At 42.1% G+C, this 25,178-nt stretch overlaps 2 protein-coding genes across 5 annotated transcripts in view; both read right to left on the reverse strand.

Annotated features, from left to right (window-relative positions):
* Positions 1-14,560, reverse strand: part of ap1b1 (adaptor related protein complex 1 subunit beta 1) — a 34,213-nt gene extending 19,653 nt beyond the window's left edge. The window contains exons 1-20 of one of the 4 annotated variants that reach the window (XM_061039260.1): positions 14,471-14,560; positions 12,270-12,330; positions 10,753-10,858; positions 10,528-10,663; positions 9,378-9,623; positions 8,964-9,154; positions 8,633-8,854; positions 7,652-7,772; positions 7,435-7,530; positions 6,732-6,847; positions 5,090-5,255; positions 4,560-4,658; positions 3,029-3,288; positions 1,779-1,986; positions 1,560-1,580; positions 1,247-1,330; positions 724-753; positions 497-634; positions 261-406; positions 33-162 (exon numbers count right to left, since the gene is read on the reverse strand). In XM_061039260.1, coding sequence (XP_060895243.1) covers positions 33-162; positions 261-406; positions 497-634; positions 724-753; positions 1,247-1,330; positions 1,560-1,580; positions 1,779-1,986; positions 3,029-3,288; positions 4,560-4,658; positions 5,090-5,255; positions 6,732-6,847; positions 7,435-7,530; positions 7,652-7,772; positions 8,633-8,854; positions 8,964-9,154; positions 9,378-9,623; positions 10,528-10,663; positions 10,753-10,858; positions 12,270-12,306 — 2,553 coding nt within the window. In that variant the 5' untranslated portion in view covers positions 12,307-12,330; positions 14,471-14,560. Of the gene's footprint in view, positions 1-32; positions 163-260; positions 407-496; positions 635-723; positions 754-1,246; positions 1,331-1,559; positions 1,581-1,778; positions 1,987-3,028; positions 3,289-4,559; positions 4,659-5,089; positions 5,256-6,731; positions 6,848-7,434; positions 7,531-7,651; positions 7,773-8,632; positions 8,855-8,963; positions 9,155-9,377; positions 9,624-10,527; positions 10,664-10,752; positions 10,859-12,269; positions 12,331-14,220; positions 14,314-14,470 lie in introns of those variants that run through there. The other 3 variants (XM_061039259.1, XM_061039261.1, XM_061039262.1) reach the window with 3 other exon arrangements.
* Positions 14,561-18,145: 3,585 nt separating this feature from the next.
* Positions 18,146-25,178, reverse strand: part of gas2l1 (growth arrest-specific 2 like 1) — a 34,574-nt gene continuing 27,541 nt past the window's right edge. Inside the window, exon 5 of the mRNA XM_061039253.1 lies at positions 18,146-23,844. Within this exon, the coding sequence (XP_060895236.1) occupies positions 21,819-23,844 (2,026 nt within the window). The 3' untranslated portion in view covers positions 18,146-21,818. The remainder of the gene's footprint in view (positions 23,845-25,178) is intronic.

Here is a 25,178-nt window from a genome sequence, read left to right on the forward strand (position 1 = left end):
AAGAAATAAATATCTGGAGAAGTAATTATTACCTGCAGGTTAGTGAGAGGCTCCATCTTCATAACCGGTCCCACAGTACTGAGAGGGAGGCTCGCTTCGATGCTCTGGTTGGGGCTCAGAGGAGTGAGAATCTGGAGCGGACCAGCTGGAGCGAGACCAAAGCTACAGACGATACAAAGAGGTGAGACAAAAAAAAGTTACAAAAGGAAATGTGAAAAAACGACAGAAATCTCAGCACATGGCTTAGCAAGTGAACTAACCTGTTTCTGTTGAACTGGATGGCAAAGTCAGTCATTACACTCATAGCTTTATTTGTGAGGGTCATCTCCATTTGGATGACCCCAGCACGGCGGGCAAACGTGCCTGATATCTCCAGACCCTTAGCCTTCATGGCTGGAAGCCAAATCTGAACAGAGACAAGATCAATCAGTTTATCAGGGAGGCTTCAAATGCTGTAATATCGTTCAGCAGTTTGTCACAGCTCGATAAGACTCACTGTTTTCGGTGGGCTGTAGGCTCCCATAGGCATACCAACTCCCCCTCCGAGATCAAACAGGTCATCCAGACCGCCGCTGACAGGGGCGCCGAAAGACGCTGGCATTGCAGCAGGAGCAGCACCAAATCCAGCACCCATCTGTGGGGTCACAAAGCAACTCGTTACACCGACACATTCACAGCCACTTGAATGGAGAAATCAAAGATCGAAGAGAAAGTCGGACTTACAGCTGCACCTCCTCCGAGGTCTCCTCCGAGCTGGTAGGAGGAGAGAAACACAAAAAATACAGGTTAGCTATTAAGAGTTCTTGGTTATCTTGAGAGTTGTGATGGAAGGGCGTGAGGGTCAAAAAGGATTGTCTCTCTGTGATTTACAGCTACGATGTTCACAAGCAACAACAGGACGGAAACACCAAAACAGATGAAGTTCTCCTTGAACTAACCTTTTACTCTTTGGACTATTGACATCAAACAAGTTGTGTTTAAATGTTTCTTCATTAATGTGTCTACTGTGCTGGTGAAAAGGTCGAGAGTACAAGAACCAAAAACTGGTGATTCAAAAAGGTAGTGTGACTCCACAAGCTAAACTGCACGCACACAGAGAAAGAAACAGAAACTACAAAGTGCAAACAGTCACATGTGACTGTTGGTAGGACTATTAAAGGGAACACAGTGTCACAACAGGGGACACAAGGGGAGGGTCTAGGCTGTTGCTGGCCTCAAAAGGTCCAGCTGGGTCCCCTGAACCGACCTCAGTGGGGCTGTAATCTGGGGGCGATGGGGACTGATGGAGCTGAGGTGACTGAGGAGTGTCCGTCCGCAGGGGGATGGGCGGCTGATTGAAACATGAAACACATCCAGAGCCCAGAGATAAGACAAAAGATGGACTCAAGGATTTAACAGCATGCTTACTGTGAATATACCACGGCAATGAAATAAAGAGGAAATGATGTAAAAGGTCCGACTGATGCATGAAATCTACAGTTAAACAGACGGGATCAAATGAGTCCTATTAAAATGGTCTGACATGGTTGTTGTTGTGCCCTCTCCCTCCCTGTAGTTACCGGCTCAGACTCATCCCCCATCTGCAGGTGCAGCGTTGAACAGAGAAAGGAAAACACACACAGGTCAAACAAAAACAGACAGAGAAGAAAAAGCACCAAAGGTAGAGAGGAAAAAAGAGAAAACACAAGGATCGTCTCTAAAGCCCTACAGAAATTAAACCCATTACTGCAATCAACTCAGGTGTGTTTTCACAACCTGGAGGCTTCAATTAAACGTACCAAGCTGTCCAGTCCCCCTCCGAGGAGGTCCATGGCACCCAACTGCATGCCAGAGGAGGGGGCTGGTGGAGGTCCAGTGGTGGTTGGAGGTGTCAGGTCCAGATTGAGCAGATCTCCCAGGAGGTCTCCCTGGGATGGGATGACAGCAGGGGGCGCCTCAGACGCTCCAGCAGCAGAACCAGGGTCTGGGCTGTCGACACTCTCTCCACTAGTAGAAATAAAAAAAGAAATATATTATTAATAACCAAGCTGCAACATACGGTAGGTTGTTACAAAAAGGAAGCCAGTGTGCAAAAAGCTGCAGTTCCTCGAGTGTCCACTTGAGGCTGGATCCAAAAAACGAAGGAGTCCAAAATTAGGTCCCAAATTAAAAAAGTACATTTTTACAGCAGAAGTAAAAACAAGTTTATAGCCTGGTACAAGTTGAAAATCATCAAGCCTGTGGCCGATTCTGATCATTTCTTGGAAATTCTTTGTGTCTGTTCTTCAAATGAGCTATGATATTTGATGTATTTTAAACTGTTCTTAGCAGGCCCTCCTCCTGTCCCTGGAACATGCCTCACAAACAGCACATCTCTGATCTTTCTCAGAGACACTGCAGACATTTTCTCTCACATTTAACCATGACAACAAATCAGAGTTTGTCCTTCAGCTGACTTCTTCTGCTCAATAAAAACCCTCCTCTGTGAATCACCCGTTAGGTATTCTCGTTTTCCGGCATTCAATTGATGCGACACAAACAGTTGGACTTCAGCTACTGACATCAGGGCATGTCACATTATTTTACAGCTGGGCTGTTAGTCAACAGGGCCAATATCATGTGACACTGATGTTTCCAGTGAACATCATTGCATCCCAAATACATTTCTATTATGAGAGGACGGGTGGCTGCATTGTCGCTGTTTGCCAGGAGGCTTAAGAACTGTTCCAGCTCTTTTGCCTTTTTCTAGATTTATTGAAAAGTATAAATGCATTTCCAATATGGCGACTGCAATCGTCGGGCTCCAAACGCCTCTTCAGAAATAAACTTTAACTCTAGTTTGATGTTGAATTGTAAAAAAGAAAAGGGAAGTAGATGTAATTGCATAGTGAGAGGCAGGAAGGAACAAAGTACAACAGCTGCACAGCGAGACACTGCTGGAGTGTGTTACTCAGCAGGTTTAGTCCAGAGGCTAGAGAGACCCACTTAACTAAACAAACTCCTGTACAAGCAGCGTCTCTGAAAAGGAGAAACACAGTGCGTGACTCACGATCCGGCACTGCCAGGGAGCCTCTTGTGCTGAACACCACGGCTGCCCTCCACAAAGGCGCTGGGAGGCTTGTGGTAGACGGAGGCCAGAGTGCCGATGTGGCAGATGAGCTCCTCCAGCAGCGTGGGCTCAATCAGATCTGTTTCCTCAGAGATCAGGGGCTTCTCAGCCAGGACCACCTCCTTAGCCGCTACGGGGTCTGTGGAGAGCAGGCGCCAGTAGATGTAGCCGCGGTCCCTGAGGTCTGGGTTATCAGAGTCCTTCAGAGAGAGAGAGAGAGAGAGAGAGAGCCATTAGGAGGAAGGATGATTATTATTCATGGAGCTTTTTAAATTAATACTTAATGTTAAGACTCTTTTCTGTCTCGGGTGCGGTTATGAGAGAATGAGCAGTGATTCATAGATATGACAGTCGGCCTTGGTAGTGCTGGGACTGAGGATGAGGATTATTGATTTTTTATTGATATTGATACCATTAGAGGCTCCTTAGCAATACTTTCCAAATAGTCAGGGAAAAGACGATACACGCGGATAAGGAAATCAATTGTTGTTTTTTCTATCTCTGTTTTAATATTGATGGGAAAATAAACACATTTCTCCTCCAAACATCTGTATTTATTTCAGTTTCTCACCAAAACCTAAATGTTTTTCTTTCTCTTGACGTTACACTTGTATTCCGATACATATGTACCAATTCAGATATTTTTATATAATAACTTATGTTATTGTTGGTGATATGTGTGAGGTTCACTGCAGCCTGAATGATTTGCTTGCATGCTCCATGCAGCAGCAGATGACAATTGGTTGTTTTTGAACCCAGAGACAGTCAAATGTGCTGCATTCTGGTTTTATTTGATGTATGATGATAATATGCTTAGCCATGGAAGTTGTTTTCCACCCTTGCAAGAAATTATTTTTGCAACATTAACCGTATTTAGCTTCCTCCTTATGTTTTGCTTTGGAAAAAATAAAGCCAAACTTCATCCCTTTTTAAAGTTACGGTATAGGACTCATGAGACCCGGTAGTTCTGTAAGCTCAAACGAATAGATTTTCAGGTTTTGAAAAATGCAGAGCCAGTTAAATCCCCATCCCCGAGTTAAGACTTCGCTAATGTTTGATGTATGCAATGGATTTGTAAGCACGCTGACGCAGTAGATTTTAACTACCATGTAAACATAGTTCCCAGGGATTCTAATAAAACACACAGGATTTCACGTAGCAGGAAATGTTTTTGTTAAGTACATCGAATATTTCAAAGAATGCTTGGATTAAGTTTCTCCTATTAAAAGAGAAACATTGGAGCGGTGGAGCGAGCTTAAAGCGCTGCAGTCATTACTGAGAGAAGTGCTCAGGCTCTGATCCATATGGCCAACACAACTCTCCTGAGTCTCAGGTGTCATTAAATGGGACAGAACTCCTTGAAAAGAGACACCAAAATAGGAGCTAAAGGTGCAAAGTGAACACATTTAAAATCGTCAAATGTCTGTAGAAAAAAGATGATGACAGGCATAAAATGAATCATTTCCCCCACCTGTGTAGCCAGGCTCAACACCTGCTGCACCAGCTCCTGGGTCTCAGTCGGCTTTTTCAGGAACAACTTGACGATGGCCGTCAGAAGCTGCAGCTGCACCTACAAGGACACAGTGAAAAGGAACAGTTTATGTCACAGCTGCTCACAGCTCATTTATTTATACCTATACCCCCCACTGGGCTACCGGCACTCCACGTTCCTAGGACTTCTATTTGTCGTTGCTGTGGTATTGAAACAGATATCCCTCATGGTCTGATTTGTACTAGTATCATATCAAAGTGTAAATTCTACTACAGTGACAACCCTAAGTGGCTGTAAATTAAGTTGCAGTTAAACTAAATACTTCACTCATTGTGGACCATTTTATTTCACGCTTTGCAGCAGATGTCCAGCAGATTTAATCATTTCCAGCAGCAGAAACTAAAGTTTGCTACTTATTGCCAGCGCTGATTGCAAATCGCTCGTCCTGCTGCTGCCATTAAGAATGGACTTCATGTTTTTTTTAAATCCCCACAGTCTCCTAAACACACCTGAGTGCTTTCATCGTGGAAACCCTCCAAAAAGCTCTCCAGCAGCTCGTCGGCGTTGTCAATGCGCTCAGCGTACTCTCCCACAATCCAGATCATGGCGGCACGAGCCTCGGGCTCATCCAGGGAGTCCAGGTTTTCACAGAGAGTGGCGATCACGCTCTCGTACCTGCAAACAGTCACACAAAAACAGAACCACATGCTCTGAAAAGTTGCAGATATAAAAAGGATAGACAGTCCAGAAAGCTCATTAAAATAATTCACTTATTCATCCAAACCCCCTGAGGGCAAGCTTATAAAACACGGAGCAAACAAGTTCCTACTTTGGCTCTCATTAGACACAGACCATCTTTCTGAAAACTTTCGAGTGCTCGGTTTGTCTGAAATTAATATTTAATATTCACTGACACATTCTCAAGGTTGGCTCTATAGGTCTTTTGTTTGCTCAGTGAGGCAATGTCTTCTGCAAAGGTTAATTAAGTCTTCTGCTACTTCAGATTTGTATAAAACTTTTAAGATAATATATGAAAAGGCAGAAGGCTTTAGTTGATTTCTAATTAATAGAAAAGGCAGAAGGTCGAGTTGGTAGTGACTAATGCAGCTAGAAGGCTTGAGCCATGCTGAGCTGGAAGCTTCACAAAGCTGCTCCCTCAGAGACACACGACTCCACGCTGGTGTGTGGGTGAGGTTTCTGTCTCGCACATGAATCCAGTCCAATTCCAGTCAGTGAATTGGATCTACAGCAGAAGTCGCTCTCCAGTCGAATCTGCCTGACCTCTGACCAGGTGCAATCAGGTCAGGGGGGGTTAAACTGTCCTCTACAAACACTCTCAGAGTTAGAGGACAATTTCATGGGATGCTTAAAAGCTCTTCAGCATGCCTCATGGGATAAACACAAATAAATGCAAATCTGAAACCCCTTGTCTGTGTTATGAGCGTTCAATTTGACCATTCAAAGACCAAGAGAAACAATCTGAGTGAAGCCAAAGTCTTAGTGTTTATAACAGTTAACTCAATTTTCAAACATGCACGTGTAAATGCTGCACATGAAGTTTTCACCCAAACTTTTTCATGCCAGGCCTCGAGCAAAATTTCCACAAGAAACCAGGCGCACCCGATGTGTGAACACAGCAGGTAACATTCAGGAGAAGTCACCTTTACTGATGACCTTTATATCCCGCGAACAGCACGCAGCTGGTGGGATATTCATGTGTGGAAAGAAGCTGCTTCAAACTCTTTTCTGCTTGTCAAATGTTCTTTTCCAACCATTTGTTGATACTATAAATACACTGTGACTTCTGTAGCGTTTCTTTCACGTCATCCTTAGACCCACCCACGTCCCCAGTCTGACGGGGAAAATCTCCCCGCTGTGAGGGTCATGTGTTAAAAAAGCATCTCAGGAGGATTTCAGGAGCACTGTCAAGAAACTTCCAGGAGTGCACGTGTGGAAGGGGCTTGAGTGTGAGTCAATGCTGTAGTTCAGAGAACAATGCAAAGCATGTTGCAGCACACACAACGTGCAACATTTTAAAATGGATCTATTTAACGGACCAGCTCGTATAAACTGAGTATGTGTACGAATAGAAAGAATCTGGAAAGTAAAGTGTTAAAGACCCACAGCACTGATGTCTCTGATTGAACCTACTTGTTGGGGTACTTGCGGAAGATGTCCTTGATGACCACGATGGCCTCCTGCACCACGTAGTTGACCTTGGTCTGGATGAGGTCTAGCAGCGTGCTGACACAGCGCTCCGCTGATTGCTAATAAACAGAGAGGAAGAGAAATTATGGGTCTGCAGGATTAAAAATGTATGACCAATTAGAGATCAAATGTGTGTGATTAATATTCAAATATTCAAATTATGAGCCAAGATTGAGCCGAGTTTGTTTAGTGGTCTCACTAAAAGTTATTCAGGATTCATTTCTATGACATATTCAGCTTAAGTTACCTATATTAAAGAGTAATTACATATTTAACTCCAGGCTTACATAATTTAACTTTGTACACAATATACAGCAGGGGTCATTAACTACATTTATTCAAGGCCCAGCTTTTAATTTTTTTTTATGAGCCCGATGTGAAGAAGTCGGTGTCACCTAATGCAAGTTTTTCTGCCTTGGGATTTTATTTGAATGTTTATTGTTTAATCACATGAGATCATTTATATTCTAGAGGCCGGATGGGAGGCTTTGGGGGGGGGGGTCAGATGTAGCCTGCAGGCCGCCATTTATTGATCACTGATGTACAGAATACTAGTGTCCAAATGCACAGTTCAAAAGTTTGCCTTTTCATTGCACAACAAGGATTTTGCAAACAGATCAGAAGAGGTGACATCATCTCCACTCACCTCGACTTTGATGGCGCAGCGGCCGATGGCTCTGACGGCTTTACGGACAAAGTCCACATCCACCTCAGTGGCGTACTCCTTTAGCTCAGCCAGGACCTGCAGCACGGCAGACGAGCAGCAGTCATTTAGATGATTTTAAAAAACACTACCTAGATATAATGTGATGCTTTTTAAGAACTTTTTTTAAACAATGTATCGTAGTTTTTTGGTGTGTTACCTGGGCGATGTTCGCTTGAGATGCCAGACGAATCATGATGTCCAGCTTCTCCAGTTTGACATATATGGGGTCGTTGTACTTCACAAAGAAAACCTTCATCTCGTGTTTCAGGATCTCTGGGCTGAAACGAGACGTCAACATTTCTGGTTATCAGTGAATTTATACTCGCTTATTTTCTAAGTTCTTAGGCAAACCAACATTAGGTACATTTCAGTACCAAAAAGATGCCAACAAATAATTACAATTAAGACCACCTGCAGGAAATGTTTGTTGTGTTATCCAAGGTCACAGGGAAAACTATTGTTCCAAATGCTTTAACTGCTCTGTTTGGTGTGTTGCCCTCTGCACTTTGTCTTCCCTCAAATAAAAAAGACCTGGTAGCATTCTCAACCCTGCTGGCCAGGAGGCTGATTCTGCTGAGATGGAAATCCTCTGCCCCACCTACACATGTGTACTGGATTGAAGAGGTGCTTCATTTTCTTAAACTGGAAAAAAAATCAGGTTAACCCTGTCTGGATCTGAGAGGTCCTTTGAAAAGAAACCTTTTTGTCATATGTCAAAAGCACAGAATGTCATCTTAATCTGGACTGAAAACCTAGCCTGAAAAATCCTGCAATTTTTCACTTACTTTTTATTATTGTCAACCCTGTTTCTTTTTTTTTCTTAAGAGGATATGTGCCAGGGGAGGGGTCTAATTGTTTGTTTGTATGTATGTGTTTATCTTGTTCTTGTTGGGAAAAAAAGACACATTCTGTACGGACATTACTAAATGGAAATATTGTTAATATGTAAAAGCAATAAAAGTAAAAAAAAAAAAAAAAAAGACCACCTGCAGGTGTTTGCCCGCTATCGTACCCACCTTTCTTATGAAATTCCTTATGAGTTTGTATCCTCTTAAAACATGTGGTACCAAAACAATTACCAAAGTATGGAACACTTCCACTACTTTAGAATTAGAAGAAATCTCTGGACATTATTTACCGTCTCTGTACGATGAGGTTGATGTTTCTGAGGGCGACATATTGCAGCTCCGGCTCAGCAGAGAGCAGAGTGACCAGAGGAGGGGCGAGCTTCTTCAGCAGGGTGCCGTAGTAGTCCAAGTCTTTGGGCAGCATCTCCATGAACTTCATTAAAACTTTAACCGCTGACAGCACCACCGCAGAGTTGGCATGTGAGAGGCGCGGGGTGACACGCTCGCAGATGCTAACAGATGTTCGATGTTATTGGGGAGGGAGAGGACAGAAATTAGTCTGGGTTTTTTCCCCCCCTAAATGACATCCACAGTTAATGAAGTTTTTTTTTTTCCCCTCACCTTTGGGACTCACGGTCATCACGAGGTGTGTAATTGGCCAGACAGTCGAGAATAAATATCTGTCCCCACTCTGTGCACTCATTCAAAGCCGTCAGCAGCTTGTTGATGGTCTGAGGGTTCAGGTCCAGGAGATTACTGTTGGGGTGTGACTCTGCTATCTCAGAGAGCGCTGCCACTGCGTTTGCTACGACCTTAAGACGAGGACAAGATGACAGATTAAAGCCAACTGTGAAATAGTAGCCACCAGCTTTTAGGAGATATGAAAAGAGTGGTGATTGTAGTGAATGTCGAACATTTGTATGCCAACACAGGGTTTATCAGTGAAGGGCAGGGCACAGGATCGTGACCAACTGTGTTACCCTAAGGGAGATAACTGGCTGGCTTAAAATCTAGAAACATCAGAAAGCGTCGTACCATGGGGTTAGAGTCAGAGATGAGGTCTTTGAGCGTGTCCAGGAAGCCTTGATCCTCCACCAACTGGGCGTTGATGTCATGGAGCTTTGCGACACACACAGCAGCGGTCTTCCTCACATATGGGTCTTCATCCTTCAGACATTTCCTCAGCGGCTCGCAGAGGTACTCAGTGATCTTGTCCACACGGATGCAGCCCATAGTGCGGACAGCGAGCGCCCGGATCAGAGGGTTGGGGTCTTCACAGTCCTAGGTGGATGGATGGTTCAGGGCAGGTTATACATTTTGTCACAACGTATTATTATTTCTACATCAGAAGGACATTATCTAAGAGAGAGAGTTTAAATAAAATAACATTTGTCTGCATTCTGTAAATAATAAAAATGATATTTATCGAGTGAAACTGAAGGAAAAAATAATTTAAAGAACACTGATGGCTTCATTCAAACTAAACTGATACCTTGAGGTTTGGTGAATATTTACTCGTTGACAAAGAAATTCAAAAGGGGAATAATGGCAACTTAATTGCACACCTGTGGAAACAAGTTCTGCCCAAAACCGCACGAGTAGGTTCAACTTCACAAGAGTTTTTATCCTCATAAATGTATTTGTTTATACATAAGAAACTTATGCGCCCTGTGTCCCATCAGCGCCACGGTTTTTCGCCATCCAACGGCTTGTGCCCTGCCCCCCACTGGGCCCTTTTCTGGAACGTGAGCGCAGAGGAGCGCAGAGGAGCGCCGCCGCTGTAGCAGCAGTACACACATCACAGAAGCAGTACAAGATCATAAAGACAACGTGTTGCTTTTGTCTTTCTAAGGCAGCTTCGTTCATTCAATATTCTGTAGTGTATTCTGTAGTATCCTTCCCCCCGGAAGGAGATCCAGGACAATCAAAGCAAACACTAACAGACTGAGAAACAGTCTCTTTCCACAGGCAGTAAAATGAACTGACTTCCTGTCTGGCTCCATCTATACTGTCTAGCTTGACGCGTGCTTGCAGCGATCTCCGTCAAAAATAGACTTGTAGCGTATTTGAATAGTAGCAGAGCGTAGTGGGGCTGCTGGCACGCTTCAGAGACGCTCACTGTGAAAACTGGAACATTGACTAGAGGCGTTAGTGTCAGCTGTGAACATGACAGATTGAGCTTTACCTTCACAAAGGTGTTGACGGCCATGATGGCCATGTCTGGCTGACTCTTGGCATAGTTCATCAGGTAGAGGTAGACCAGCTTTTTCAGTTCTAGGTTGTCCGTCTGCATGCAGTTCACGACATCTGGGAACAGAGCGCTGAGGGGAGGAAAAAGGTGTCGTATTAGAAAGTCGATGTGTTAAGAGTGTAATATTACAGTGCGGGACATTATTTCCCTCACGCTCACCTGACATCCTTGCCAACTGTCATAGACGCAATGACCTTCTTCACAGCCTCCTTCTTCTTCTCTTTCTTATCGCTGTTCAGCTCTGCCTTGAGCTCAAAGATCTCGCCTGTACACAAAAGAAACACATCAGGTAACCCATTTGTTATGGACAGAACGACACCACGGTGCAGCACGGTCCTCTTTTCACACAAACAACAGGCAAACAGTGAAGTTGACACACTAATATGCAGGGTACAACAGCCCCTTGTCAATCAAACCCCCTCATAAAGACACACATACACAACCTTAGCAGCTTTGGATGCTGTTCAGGGGTTGAAACACGTGTCCGTATGTTTTTAACAAAGAGTTGGTGATTAAGGAGACACTTCAGATTGCTCAGAGCTTTACATAAGCACCTTCTGCCAGCCAAACAGCTGCCTTCCTATTTAAGTCCAGCCACAAACTGATTGCATGTGCAGTTAGTATCATGCAAAGTATCTACATGTGCTGCTATTTTTAAAAATGAATGTACGATTCAAGTTGAAGTTTGGCCAAAATGTAGACATCTTATGTGAGTGTTCAAGACTGGACCATTCTTCAATATGATCTGTCACATTTAACAACCCAAACTTGGTATTAAGGTTCTTGTTTATCGTGATGCCTTGAGTAAAAGTTAGAGGGGAGGAATGTGCAACCATTGAATAAAACGTTATCATGTGGGGGTATCGAATAAAGACTTTTTCTTTCTGTGAACCTCTAATGATGAATTCTTTTCTGATGCTTTGAGTTTGTATTCGACTGAAAACGACTCAAACTTTGTAAAGTTTAATTAAGGTTGGCACATTAGACACTGAGAAGTAAATGAAACAAACAACAAGTGTCAGCACACCATCAATTTGTGTCTACCTACTTAGAGATTTCCAAGGACCGTAAACCTCTAATCCACCTCAAATCCTCTTCAGGATGATAGAAACAGACTGCACACAAAAACACTGGGCCGTGCAAAATAAAAACTGAAAGAACGGTACTTTTCTGTGTCGAGAGCAATCCTTCTAAACAAACTGAATCCACACATCTAATTTAAAAAGGGTCTGTTAGTGTTTTCTGGGCCCTGTGTATGGAAAGATAAACACTTCTGGGTTGTGTAAAAAGAGTTAAAGTGAAGCAACAGGAGGCACAGCAGGACAAATCTCTAAGAGCTCGTGTTCAATATGTCTTATCTGATTTACAATAACAACCAGAGACGTTCAGTTATTGGCATCGAGGACAAAACAAAGCAGAAGATATTTTTAATTACCTCAGGGTCAAAGTGGATGAATCAGATATTGGCAGAGGTTTTAATATAATTTCTCTAGCACCGCTGAACAAGTTCAAATTAATTGGACAAGTCTATAATCATACAAACGGTTCAGGTGTCTTCTGCAGAGATAATAATACAGCTCCACCACGCTGACAGTATCACAAAATCCACAGGGACCTTATTTAAAAACTGTTCAATCAACAATCAATCCAAATGAACAAATCACGAGCTGACGCACCTTTCTTGGTAGTGGTGAAGTACTTGGAGTCCGTCATCTTGGATCCAAATTGTCGATTCTCCTGCAAAAGAAAGAGACGGTGACAGAGGTGATTGTGAAATCTCTCCCCAAAGTGGAAACTTGGAGAGTCATGAGGGCAACAGGAAACACGAGAAGTGCAAGCTCAGGGAAATAAAAGGAATTCCTGTCGTCTTCTGAACAAATGGCAGCGAGTGAACTATCGGAGAGGGAAACAATGGATCTCACTGGGAAAACAGTCACTAATATCTCCTGTTTGGACATCTTGGTCAGCGTGTTTGTGGCCAACAACCTTCCGTTAACTGGGTGGACTTTGACTGCTCTGTGTTCAAGTTAAACAACATTTGAAACACGCTCCTGTTGTAAAAATAACAAACTTTTCAAAATGACATTTCTGTCTTTTGAGCTGGCGTGTACTTTTAAGGAACATTTTATTGCACTTTAGATTATGATGACTTTACTTCTTAACTGTTGTAGTAACATTAAAAGAACAAAACAAATATAGACAGCTGGAATTGATTTGGCAAAAACATATATACTGCAAAACTATTTTTTTTAATCAGCAACGCCACTATCTGCTGTTGGCTTCTCTAGTTTCACGCCAGTAGCCATTTTTTTCATTATACATTTCTTCCTCGTTCTCTCTCCATCTCTGAGCGAAAAAACAATAAAACAAGAACATCTGCATAACAAATTAACCAGCATTGTGCATTTTGTTAAGCAGGAAATGAACATTTTATATTTATTTTGACTGAGGAGCATTTAGTCAATGATCGCATTTTTTATTTCACAAACATGTTTTTGTTTTTTAACTTCTTTTTTGGCATTTTCTCCGTTATTAGATATGACAGCTGAAGAGAGACAGGACATGTTGAGATGGGGATGACATGAGAAAAAAAAGAGCAGAGGTCGGATTCAAACCCACGGCGTCTACGACAGGCTGTATATCCTCTGTACATGGGGCTTGAGACATAACCACCATGCTATTGACGTTCCCAGTTTGTCTTTATGTCATTTATTTCTATGTACATGTTGACATAGTGCAGCTGGCTGTTAATAAAAGTACAGGTGTTCTGTTGAATAGTGCTACCGTGCAGCTCTGTGCAGTGCAGGGAGCATGATTTGAGAAACAGGTTTTATAACACAGTTACAGAACATGGTTTAGGTTTTCTTAAAGTGCTAAATGTTTTAAAGTGATGGTGTACTGAGAGCCTTAAGAGGAGATTATTGATCATCCAGATGCACTACAGCTGAAGTGTTAAATAATATATCACCAAAACTTACTGCTGCATCCTCTGATGATGCATATGGAGTGATTAGTAAAGTAATGTAATGATATTTGTTGTTGTATTATCTGATAGGGGATCTCTTATGGTCTGCTGTTGTTTTGCGCGATGGTAACTTTTTTTAACAGGGTAGCAAATCTCGACATAACACCGGTGTGTCATAAAACAGACTGTTTTTGTTATTTCTTTACAGAAAATAATATCAAGACATATAGAATGTATTTCCATTCAGCTTAAAACTTTAAAGATGTGACTTTTGGTCTATATCCAAACTTTGTTTTAGGTGTAATAACCAAAAGCATTCAAACACACACTGGCGACGTCAGCTAGCAAAGAGTTTAGCTAGTCAATCTCCGAGACGATTTCACGACAATTCACCCCGCTACATTAATATATTCACAGCGAATTAGACACCATAGTCTTACATAGTGTACAGACTAACGATACGAGCAACTTCCACATGCTGACTTTCAGTTATAACTCCAACTAAACCGAAAGAGTAACCAGAGAAGACGCTAAGCTCGCTGGTTAGCATCAGGCTACTTTGATGTTAGCATCGTTAGCTGTCGTAAATACGCAGCGGTGACGTAAAGCGTCTTCGACTGGAGGCTTAAATTAGATAAATAAGATTCAGATCCATTACTCACGCATAACTGATTCGCCCATTCTTGCATGTTTGCAGTAGTCTAGTGTTAGCTGAGTGATGCTACAGGCTAGCCGTGTGCCTGCCTGTGACCTTCTGAGTCCGGGCTTAAGGAACCTTTCGCCGGCTTCGTTAAGCTCTTAATCTACCGGACAGATTTAAACCTTCACCCAGCGAATTAGCGCACACGCTGGAGTTAAAATTAGACTCGCCTCTCAATGAATTTGGAGAGAAAATCTGCACAAACATCTTACCGTGACAGGCTCGGCTTGGTGAGGAGCTGTGATGGCCTCCGTCCCCTCCCACTCGAGTTACTTCCGTGTTTCCACGAACAGACACGCGACGTCAGCTTTCATTCAGAGAGTTGTCCACACTCAGAGGAGTCACGGGGGGTCAATTAATAAACCTAATCATAATAATAATAACATATTACATGAAAGGGACACAAGGAAGCTTTACATCAGAAAACACAACAACATTAAAAAAAGTTAAAAAGTTACAAAACAGCAACTTTCACTTCACTATCTGATGATAATATATCTAATATATCTAATATATCTACACTCCTGCACTTTAATAATAAAGTTTATTTATTTAACTTATAGTATCACTGATTGGACATCTCCCTATGTCAATACTGTCCATTTACAACTCTGTTTTTACACATTTACATTTAATCTTTCATATTTAAGACTAGTAATGCTTAGTTAATAGAATAGAATATAGAATAGAATAAAATTACTTTATTGATCCCAAACTGGGAAATTGTGTCGTTACAGCAGCAGGTTGTCCAAACACACAAAATAAGTAAAAAAAAACACAATATTAGCAAATTTAAACACAATATAATATTAAATACAAAGTAAATAAGCACTAAAAATATCAAAACTAAGAATGTGAATATATACAACCAGGATTTAACTAAACATTACTAGTCTTAAATATGAAAGATTAAATGTAAATGTGTAAAAACAGAGTTGTAAATGACAGAAGTTAAAGTGCATGAGTGTAGACATATTATAATACATTATTGTATTATAATATGTTAAAATGTTCATATCAAGTCAATAAGTTATCGACCTGTACAATATGTCCATATTCTGTTTATTATCTGTAATCTAGTATAGCATGCTCACTGCACCTTAATCTGTATATTATAATCTGAAGAATATATTTATATTTATATCATTTATTTATATTTATATCATTTATTTATATTTACAGCATCCCATTAATCCATATATACCCAATAATTCACTTTTTTTTAGTCTACATCTGTAAATTTTGTAATTACTTGTACATAGCACAGAGTCTTGCACTTCTGGTGAGAAGCCAAACCTCATTCTGTACTCTATACTTGTATATGTGTAATGACAATAAAGTAGAATCTCATCTCATCAGCAGAAACTATTCAATATAACGGAGAGTAGACAGACAAATGAAGTGAACATGAGTGCAGGGATAATTTGTAAATTTAACATGTGCAGAACAGATGACAGTATGGAGAGACAGATATTATCATGATGACAGTTCTCTGCTCACATGAGGTGAGCTGTTGTACAGAGTTATGGCCTTCAGTAAGAAAGATTTCTTGTATCTGTCCTTGTGACAGCGGAGTTGGATCAGTCTGTTGGAGAAGCTGCTCCGCTGTTTGTCCAGTAGGGTGTGCAATCCTGGTTGTATATATTCACATTCTTAGTTTTAATATTTTTAGTGTCTATTTACTTTGTATTTAATATTATATTGTGTTTAAATTTGCTAATATTGTGTTTTTTACTCATATTGTGTGTTTGGACAACCTGCTGCTGTAACGCCACAATTTCCCAGTTTGGGATCAATAAAGTAATTATATTCTATTCTAAACAAATGCAGATTCTCAGGATTATCACTGTTGATTTAATATCAAATGGGCTTTAAATGTCTTTAAAAATGATTTAACTCTACTGTTCACATTCTTGACCAGTCAAGTAATTCCGTCATTACACGTTTCTATACAAACTCAATACAACCTATTTAAAATGTATAAATAGTCTATATTATATTCTTTCTTTCTTTATTACGAACGATTAAAAATAGATGAAAATGAATAAACAAATGGAAAAAAAATAAAAAAATAAAAAAAAATAAAATAAAAAAGCCAATTTCAATATAATACACATTTGACTCGTTTGAAAAGGGATAGGAAGAAGCCTAGGCTTGTCAAGTCCTACCCCCATTCTTCACCATTAACAAAATGCAAAATCCAATAAAATAAACTAAACGGACAATACAAAAAAAGAACAAAATGAACAGGCGCCATTAACATCTGTGAGATTTACATTCTCCTTCCTCATTTCTGTACTTTTCAAAGACATATCTTTTGTACATTTTTTTAAATTGCATTATATTCATACTTTGTTTAATCGTTTCGTCAAGACCATTCCACAAAACCACCCCACAAATGGAAATACACACACAGTCTAATATTAATATTTGAATTAGTCCGTCCATTGTAACTTAGTGCTTTGCTCATGGGGTCTTTATAAATAATCTAACTAAAGAGTATACAGTCTGACCTTCTCTTTTTGTAAGTGTCTGCAGACAACATGTTTTTTTTATTATTTATTTATTTATTTGTTAGGGTCGGTGCATATTAATGAACAGCTGTAACAATTACAGCTGTAAAGATGCCAGATTATAGCAGAAGTGCTACTTTCCATCTGTTGTCCCTCGGCAGGTAAGAGAGAAAGACAAATTACAAATAATAATTACAAAGGCACAAGTGACACAAGACAATAATAGAGGTTAAAGGTTAAAGGTGGTCACAGACTTGTTTGAGGTGTGTTTTGAAGGTTGCATATGTTTGTGAGTCTCTTATTGTGTTTGTTATAATATTTTATATCATATTTGTTGTGAATTGGTGCAATACAAATCAAGATTGAGAAATTAACCAAAGGGTTTGTTCAACAACTCTCCAAAAGTAGTATTTAGTAGGCTGGTTGTTTCTGCTCTGCACATACTTAATGCTCTTGTGTTGGCGCCCCCTGTGGACAAAGTTAGTACATTTGATTCTTTGCTGATCATGACAGCGTACCATTAGTCGTGTTTTTAACAACTAAATGTATCCTCACAGAGTCCTCGTGGACCCAAAAAGTTAAAAAGAATAATAATAATCTTGTGCGAACAAGTTAATAAATAGATATTAAATTGTACTCTAATTATTTCTCATCAAGAATTATTGCCATGAAAATATGAATAAAGGCTGTTTCTACAATTTACTTTTAATCACTTGGTCTGACACCTACCCCACAGGACAGCTTTCAAATATCTCAAACTAATATCTGCAGATAGAAAATCTTTATGCTAACGGTCTCTTCTGCTTTGTAGCTCAAATAGAGATATCAATGTTGATTTCATTCTGCTTCATAACCACATAATAAACCCCTCAAGTTTTGTTGCATGTTTTTGGGACTTATGGCAGAAACATATTCACTAAAGCCATCAGGTAACTGGATTAAAACAGGATGAGTACAGTATCTTACATCTTGTGAAACAATCATAAGAAGTCCATCCATTATCTTTATGGCTTTTACCGTTCGGAGCCGTTCCCAGCTGTCATTGGGCGAGAGGTCACACACTGGACTGTTCGCCAGTCAATCCCGGAGAACATGCAAGCGCCACACAGAGAGGTCCGATGGGGATTCAAACCAGGTACCTGGTACAGAACCATACAGCTGTATAACATGCAGTTTTGAGTAGAAAAAGATGGTTAATCTGATTGTGCATGAAAACAAATATTGTTACAATCCATCTTAATATTTAAATTCTTTCTCGAGGAAGCAAATTTAACTCATTTTTAAATCATTTCTGCTAGCTGTTTTGTTCAGAGACTTGAAACCTTTTTTTGCAAAGCACCACATAAAAAAAACAATGAAATAAACTTCTTCAACTTCAGAGGAACATTTTTATTACAAGAACAACTTGACGGCATTTCCAACTCCAAAAGAAAAACAGTGAAATGTTGCAGTATTGCTGTTTCATACAAATTTTACAATGTCAAGCAACCTGTACATTAAACTGAAGTTTTATAGTGACATTAGCAAACAATGAATTGTCTGATCGTGAACATTCAGATTTTCGTTGATTAGGGATAGAGAGAAGGAGAAAGAGGGAGAGAGAGAGTTCCTTGAAATGTTCAAAGTTGTGCTGAACAAAGAGCAGGCTGAGTGACACTAAACGTGACGGCATGTTACAGATCACCTCCGTTTGAAACAACAGCTGATCAAAACACAGCTGTATCGAAAAAAAGCCCAAACAAGTTCAACTTTAAAACAATCAGAACACATTTAAACATCTGTTAATACAAGTGAAACTCATAACCAGCTACACATCGAGTCAGTGTAGCCCTAAAACACGGATATATTATAAATACTTTGTAGAATTTAGGAGTCAAAATTTGATCAAATAATCTCATATCTGAATATTGCAGAAAATCCCAATTATGTTGGGTTTGTCTCCAGGGTAATCCTTTTTTTTAAGGATTCTTTCTCTTTACTAAGGAAGCCCTAAGAGGACATGCATCTATACATTTTATTTCACTCCGATTTCACTTGATAAAAGAGAACATTTCGGTTGTTTTATCAGGATCTCCACTTATTTATCTTGTTATCGTGGGAGGTTTTTTGGTAATTCCCATGACAACGAGTGTAGGAGCCATTTCCATCCATCCATTAATCTTTACCGCTTTTCCCGTTCGGCAGTTTAGAGTCACCAATTGACCCAACGACAAGTCTTTGGACTGTGGGAGGAAGTCGCAGTACCCGGAAAGATACACAGGGAGAACCTGCAAACGACAGGAATTCTAACCAGGAACCATCTCGCTGTGAGGCAACTACACTGCACCACCATGCAGCCCAGGAGCCACTTCAACAATTATTGTTTATTTTTGCATTTAGTTATCTTTGCAAACACCATTGTAAGCACCTTACCAAGCACTAAGGCTGATAGGCAGCATTTAAAGGTTGCAGGTGTGTCACTGTGAGGTGATGCACCATGCAGGGACACATCAATAAGATGCAGCATTAAATGATCTGTATAAAATAATGAAAAGTGACTCTTGAATGGACTTACTGCCTGCGTACAAAATCAACTGGAAAGGTGCATCAGTGGCCATTTGCGAACCTTAAGCATTTTTGTAATAACAAATAGCCACGACGACGAGTTTATGTCAGTCGCTTTCTCAAGATCTCAAGAAATCATTTTCACATGAAAACCAGCTCTGTTATCTCAAGATAACAACATAAATAAGTTAAGAAGTGGAGAAAACAGATGGAAAAATGACTCGTTATCAGAGGGAAAAAAGGACTAAAAGTAAAATGCATGTATGTTTGTCCACTTAGGGCTTCCATACTTTACAGTAAACTGAGATAATCCCCACTTCTTCCCTACACACACTTACAGCTCACTTATCTGCACCGGGGAGACAGATGTCATTAGAGTCCAAAGAGATACAGTTTCTTAAATAAATAAATTAGACCAACCTCGACCCCATCTTCACTCTCACTCTGTACATATCCTCAGACAGTATGTACACAACTATATGCACACTCTTTTTTTTTTCTTGCCTTTTCATTGTGTCGGTGCCCTGCAAAAGAAGATGTTCACAAAAAGTCCACAAACTTCTCTCGATTGATTGATTGACAACATTTTTTTCTTTTGCATGCTAAAAAGTTTTTGCAGGGCACCAACACTACACTACAATTCCCATGATCCCACTTTCAAATAAATTAAAGTCCACACTTGTTGAATACCACAAACATACTGTACCGGTACGGATCTGACCTCTATAGATTTAACAAGAGTTTTGTAATAATATCCAGTTACAGTGTCTATTATTTATGCCGTGCTGCACACAGGAAGAAACTCAAGATGTCAACACCTTTTTCGATACCACGGCAGAAACGATACAAGTCCTTTAGGCACCTAATATTTGGTCATTCCCTCATAAATCAGACAAACTGCTGCACACTGTCTCAACTGCACAAATACGTTTGTAACAAAACGTTGCCAACGCATTTCTGCAGTTTCCACAGTGCTCTCTCTCTCTTTAGCCCGAGCAGCTTTCAGTTAAAATTATGACTGAAGATCCAGAGTTTTGGATACTATCGATCATAAACATTTTGGCATTTGTGACGTTTTAAAACAAGTGGTATCGAAAAGTATGGAAGTGTTAAACATTTTGACAACCATTAAAATCAACGTTGTTGGCTCTATTTGCTTTAATCAGCAGCGAGCATTCAAAACTTTCTGGAAGAAAGGGCAAAACTCTTTTTTTCCCCCTGTGAAACAACAATTCTCACTTTAGCCACTAGATGGCACCACAGACTGTGCCGCGTCTTAAAAAATCCATCTGCCGGGTAGGTTACCGGGCGTTAATGTAAAGTCTTACGCATGAATTGGTCACATACATCAAGTGTAATTTAAAATTAAGTTGGCAATAATCCTCACTTTTTTTTCCCACATTAGCGATGTTGAGCAGAAACATTCAAAAAACTAACCTGCGAATACGTTTTAAGGCAAAGGGAATTGTCAAGGCATTTCAAATACCAATATTGCATAGCTAAGGCCGCACAGAACAGTGAATATGTACATTAAAATGTATTTTCCAATGCCTTCTATATACATAACACTCACTCATATCAGCGAGCACATCGACGTGTATTTACACATTCATTCTCTTCACTTTTGTACATGAATATTATGAAGCATCCAGAGGACAGTTTGGTCAGAGGAAAGAGTGCTCAACAGCATTTCTGTTTCAGTGACAGTGACACAAAGCAACACAACCTCCACTGCTCCTAATATTTTAAAATCCACTTAAAAGTCAGAAGATGTTTAACCGCCTGAAAACATAATATTTAAAAACCTGTAACACCTAAAGCAATCTCAAAGAAAAAGTTACCTTTCATGGCTATATTAAGTGCTGTGATAAAGGTGGGATGAGACATTAGTAACAGCAGATATCTGTACAAAGAGCGGTGGTGCATGAAGTGTTTATGAACCTCTGTCTATGTTGTCTGAGTATATTGTAGATATGAGTCATATATGAAGACCACTAATGTCCAAAGACTGAGAACATCACAGTATTTAGACTATCAAGGCAAGCAGAGATACTGTGGCACACCACTAGAGGGAGCCATCCCACCTGACTGGAGGTTTAGTGTTTACTCTAGTGTCGCAGCTTTAGATCCCTGGCACTTCACCATGCCCCCTCCAGTGGGGCACATGGCAGCACATATGCTCTCTCTCTATCTCTGTATCAACCATGAGAACTTCACAAGTGTCTTGCAAAAAAAAAAAACCTGTAATGATTGGCAAAAGCATCCCCATGCACACGTTAAAATGACAGTAAAAGTAATAATAAAGACCATTCCTTTGGTAATAAATAGTTTGGCTTGAGTGCAAAATAAAAGCAATGTGAACCCCTGCAGGGGGAGGAGCTATGTGAAAAAGAAAGGAGTGTTAGACATGCAGTGAGAACAGTCTATAGCCCAGTCTTAAGTCTCTTTTTTTTTTTTACACAGTAGTCAAAAGTTCTTGATAACACCCGCTGTTCAACATGTGCTACATCCAAGCTTCAGAGTCCAGACTCGCCGACTGTCCCGGGTAGGAGCAGTCTTTGTTCCCCATAGACGGGGAGCATGGTTGAGTTTGGATCAAATCTGCGAAGGCTTGGTGCATGTTCTTGTACGTGGTTGGGCGGCCAATGGATCTCAAGCTCTGAGGGGACATGGGCGGGGTCTGGCAGGGGGACAGTGTGTCTCTGTAGCTGCGCGGGGTGGGGATACGCGAGGGGCTGTTCTCCGGCCTGTTGTCAGTGCGAGGTCTGATCCTGTCCCTCAGTTTGTTCTTGGAGATGGGGTCCGCCCTGTCGGTCTTCTTTTGCCCCCTCCTGGTCTGCACCTCTGCGCTGCCACCCCCGTTAGTCATGGGCGACGCCGGCGGGGGGGACTCGGAGTGGGATTCGCTCAGGCTGAAGCACATGGAGGAGTTCTCACTCGATGAGTCCTGGAAGGAGCAGTCCTCAGAGGGGGGCAGGGCCACAGGTGACGGACAGGCCTCCGGGGGCGGGAGGTCGTCATTGTTGTCCCCGTTTTCTAGTTCGTACGGTAGGTTGGGCTGGTGATTCTCCAGAGGAACATCTCCCTCGGGCCCCCAGCCCCGCTGACCCGTCAGCCCCCCGTGGTCTCCGTTCATGTTCCGACAGTGGAAAGCGGACTGTGAGGGGAGCGGATTCATCAACACGTCTGATTCTGTGTCTTCAACAACGGGCGGGGAAGACGGAAGCTCCCGCTCTTCTAGGGAGCTGGAGATGGCCGGGAGCTTCTTGAGCCCCCCTCCTCGCTGCCCCCAGTGCTCAGGCTCTCCCTGATGACCGAAGTTGGGCGCTCCTCCTCCCGGGTTTTGTCCATAAAGTAGATTTAAGGGGTCGTCCAGTTGGATGTGACGGGGGTGAGTCCTCTTGGATTCCCTGAGCTCAGGCAGAGTTCCTATCTTCGCCCCGACGTTCAGGGAGGAGGACGACGAGTTGGAGGAGGAGTAAGCCGAGTCGGTCACGTTGGGATCAGCGGGCGCCGGCAGCAAACGAGTCCCGGCACCCTGCAGGGTCGCTCCTCCTCGGGGCCTGTTGACCCCCCCTTTAACCTGCTGTGTGTTGGCCAGGAACTCGGCCTCAAAGCTGCGATACAGGTCCTGCTCCTTCTGGGGGTCTAGCGCCGGCAGCATCTGGAAGCCGAGTCCAAGTCCGTCCTCTTCGGGCTCCTGGCGCTCCTGGCCAGACCAGTTCCTGTTGTGACCTCGGCCGGCAGAGCGCGGCCCCTGCGACGCCCGAGGGGGGCGGATGGCGTGGTGGTGAGCATTGCGAGGAGATGAGTGCGGTGAACGTCGACCTCCTGAGTTGACGGGTGGAAGCAGTCGGCTCTTTCCGACGGAGGGGGATCGGGGGGCAGGAGGTCTGGGGGTCGTTATGGTCTTCTTGCTGGGGCTGCTGGCGCTGTTCTGAACCCCTTTGACGGGCGAGTTAGAGCACGAGGACGACTGTCTCTTAGCGAAGCCTCCGCCCACTCGAGGGGAGGACTGTGGCGCTTGTTTGGCTCGCAGCTCCTCTCGTCTGTCGGGGTGCGGGGGCTGAGGCTCTCTGTGGCAGGGGGCCGGTCCCGGACTGGCGTCGCCGGACCGCGTACGGCTGGACACTTTACTCTGACTGTGGGAGCGCGGAGCGTGGAGCCTCCGGAGCCCGTCGTTCCCCAGGGAGCGGCCCCTCTCGGTGCGGGACGTCCTCGACCCGTCAGAGGATCCCTGCGGCGGGTTCGGTTTGATAATGGGAGCGAGCGCGGAGCGTTCCCGCGACTGGCTCCGCGCACGAGGCAGCGAGGTGCGCGCGGACGGGGACTGATTTCCAGCTGCGGGCCGCTCGATCAAATGTTTCCCCTCCTTCCGGTTGACCATCAGGACGACCTCTTCCCCGGAGCGCCGTGACGCGACACCGAGAGAGTGGCGCCCCCCTCCGCCTCCTCCTTTAGAGGACGCTGTAGACGAGTCACTGTCTCCAGACAGGCGTCTTGTCAAGGGTAACATCGTCTCCTTATTCCTACAATGAAGGAGACAAAGAGACATTTAGATCTACTATGAAACCAAATTAGTGGAGTTTTTGTAACACAACATAAAACTTCCCCTCCTTTAATCAGACAAAAATCCATGTCTGGTGTGTCAACATATTTCTCATTTCATTTCAAACCTTTATTTATTCTCGAAAAGACGCTGAGGTTTCCCTCATTTCCAACGCCGTCGAGATTACAAGCACAGTAAAACAAGCACAAACACATCAAACACTCAGAATCTACATGTAGAAACTGTTCTCAGGCAGAATATTTGTGATTAACAAATCATATATGGCAATGTACTCCCTTTGGTTATTTTTATTTATTGTTTTATTTTTATTTAATACGGACAAAAATATTTTATTTTTATTTTGTATTATTATATTTTACTTTTCCCCCATAGTATTTTATAAATGTGTATATATATATATTTCTTTCTCCTTAGAATTTATTTAATTGTAATTGTGTGTCTTGGAAAAATGTTTAAAACTCAATAAACATATTGTTAAAAAAAAAAAAAAAAGTCAGAAAGATGTTTTACCACATTAAACATAATCTTTAAAACTTTAGAACTTTTCAGGGGACACACTGTCCTGAATTTATCTCGACGTTTTCAGTGTGTTAAAAGTAAAGGCATCATCTCTGTTTCTCGGCGTGTCATGATGGCGTACTGGCCGGTCTCTCTCTCACAGGGTTCAGTACATGAAACTTTGAAAGCATCTGAAAACATTGTTTAAAGTTTTTGTCTAATCGAATGAACGCCTGTCGTTGTAGGAGCATGCTTCAGCCCTGTGTTGTGGCTGCAGAGGATAAAGTTTTGTTTAAATTTAGATCCCCTGTTGTGTCTTCACTTAGCGCCTCATCACTCCATTACTTCTAAATTTATCCTCAGAAATGAGATTTGCATACACTCAGGCATGGTAATCAGCCTGCACGCAGCCCACCTGTTGACCTACTTCCACAGTTAGCTGCGAGCAGTTGTCCAGGGATAGTTGTCGGATTAGTCTTGAGCTAGTCTGGCGAACTTGAAAGGGGGATGCCCCACCCACACGGGGTTAATTCCAACGAGCTGATGATGCCTTGACGTCTGGTCCGAGCCATCAACCAGAACTAAAATGAGCCGAATGAAACCCGGCATTCAGCTCCAAGTTGTGTTGAACAATGGCAGCCTCACATTTTAAAAAAAGGGTAAGTATGTGAGCGGCCTGACCTTTAAACGTTTCATCGAGAGGGAGATGTTATCTTTAAAAAAACATGAAAAAAGAGGAGTAATCAGCCATGCCACTCCTCTATTTATCACCATGTGTCTCTGCAGGAGCATTTC

The sequence above is a fragment of the Labrus mixtus genome, chromosome 5, assembly GCF_963584025.1.
Source record: "Labrus mixtus chromosome 5, fLabMix1.1, whole genome shotgun sequence".
Classification (NCBI taxonomy): Eukaryota; Metazoa; Chordata; class Actinopteri; order Labriformes; family Labridae; genus Labrus; species Labrus mixtus.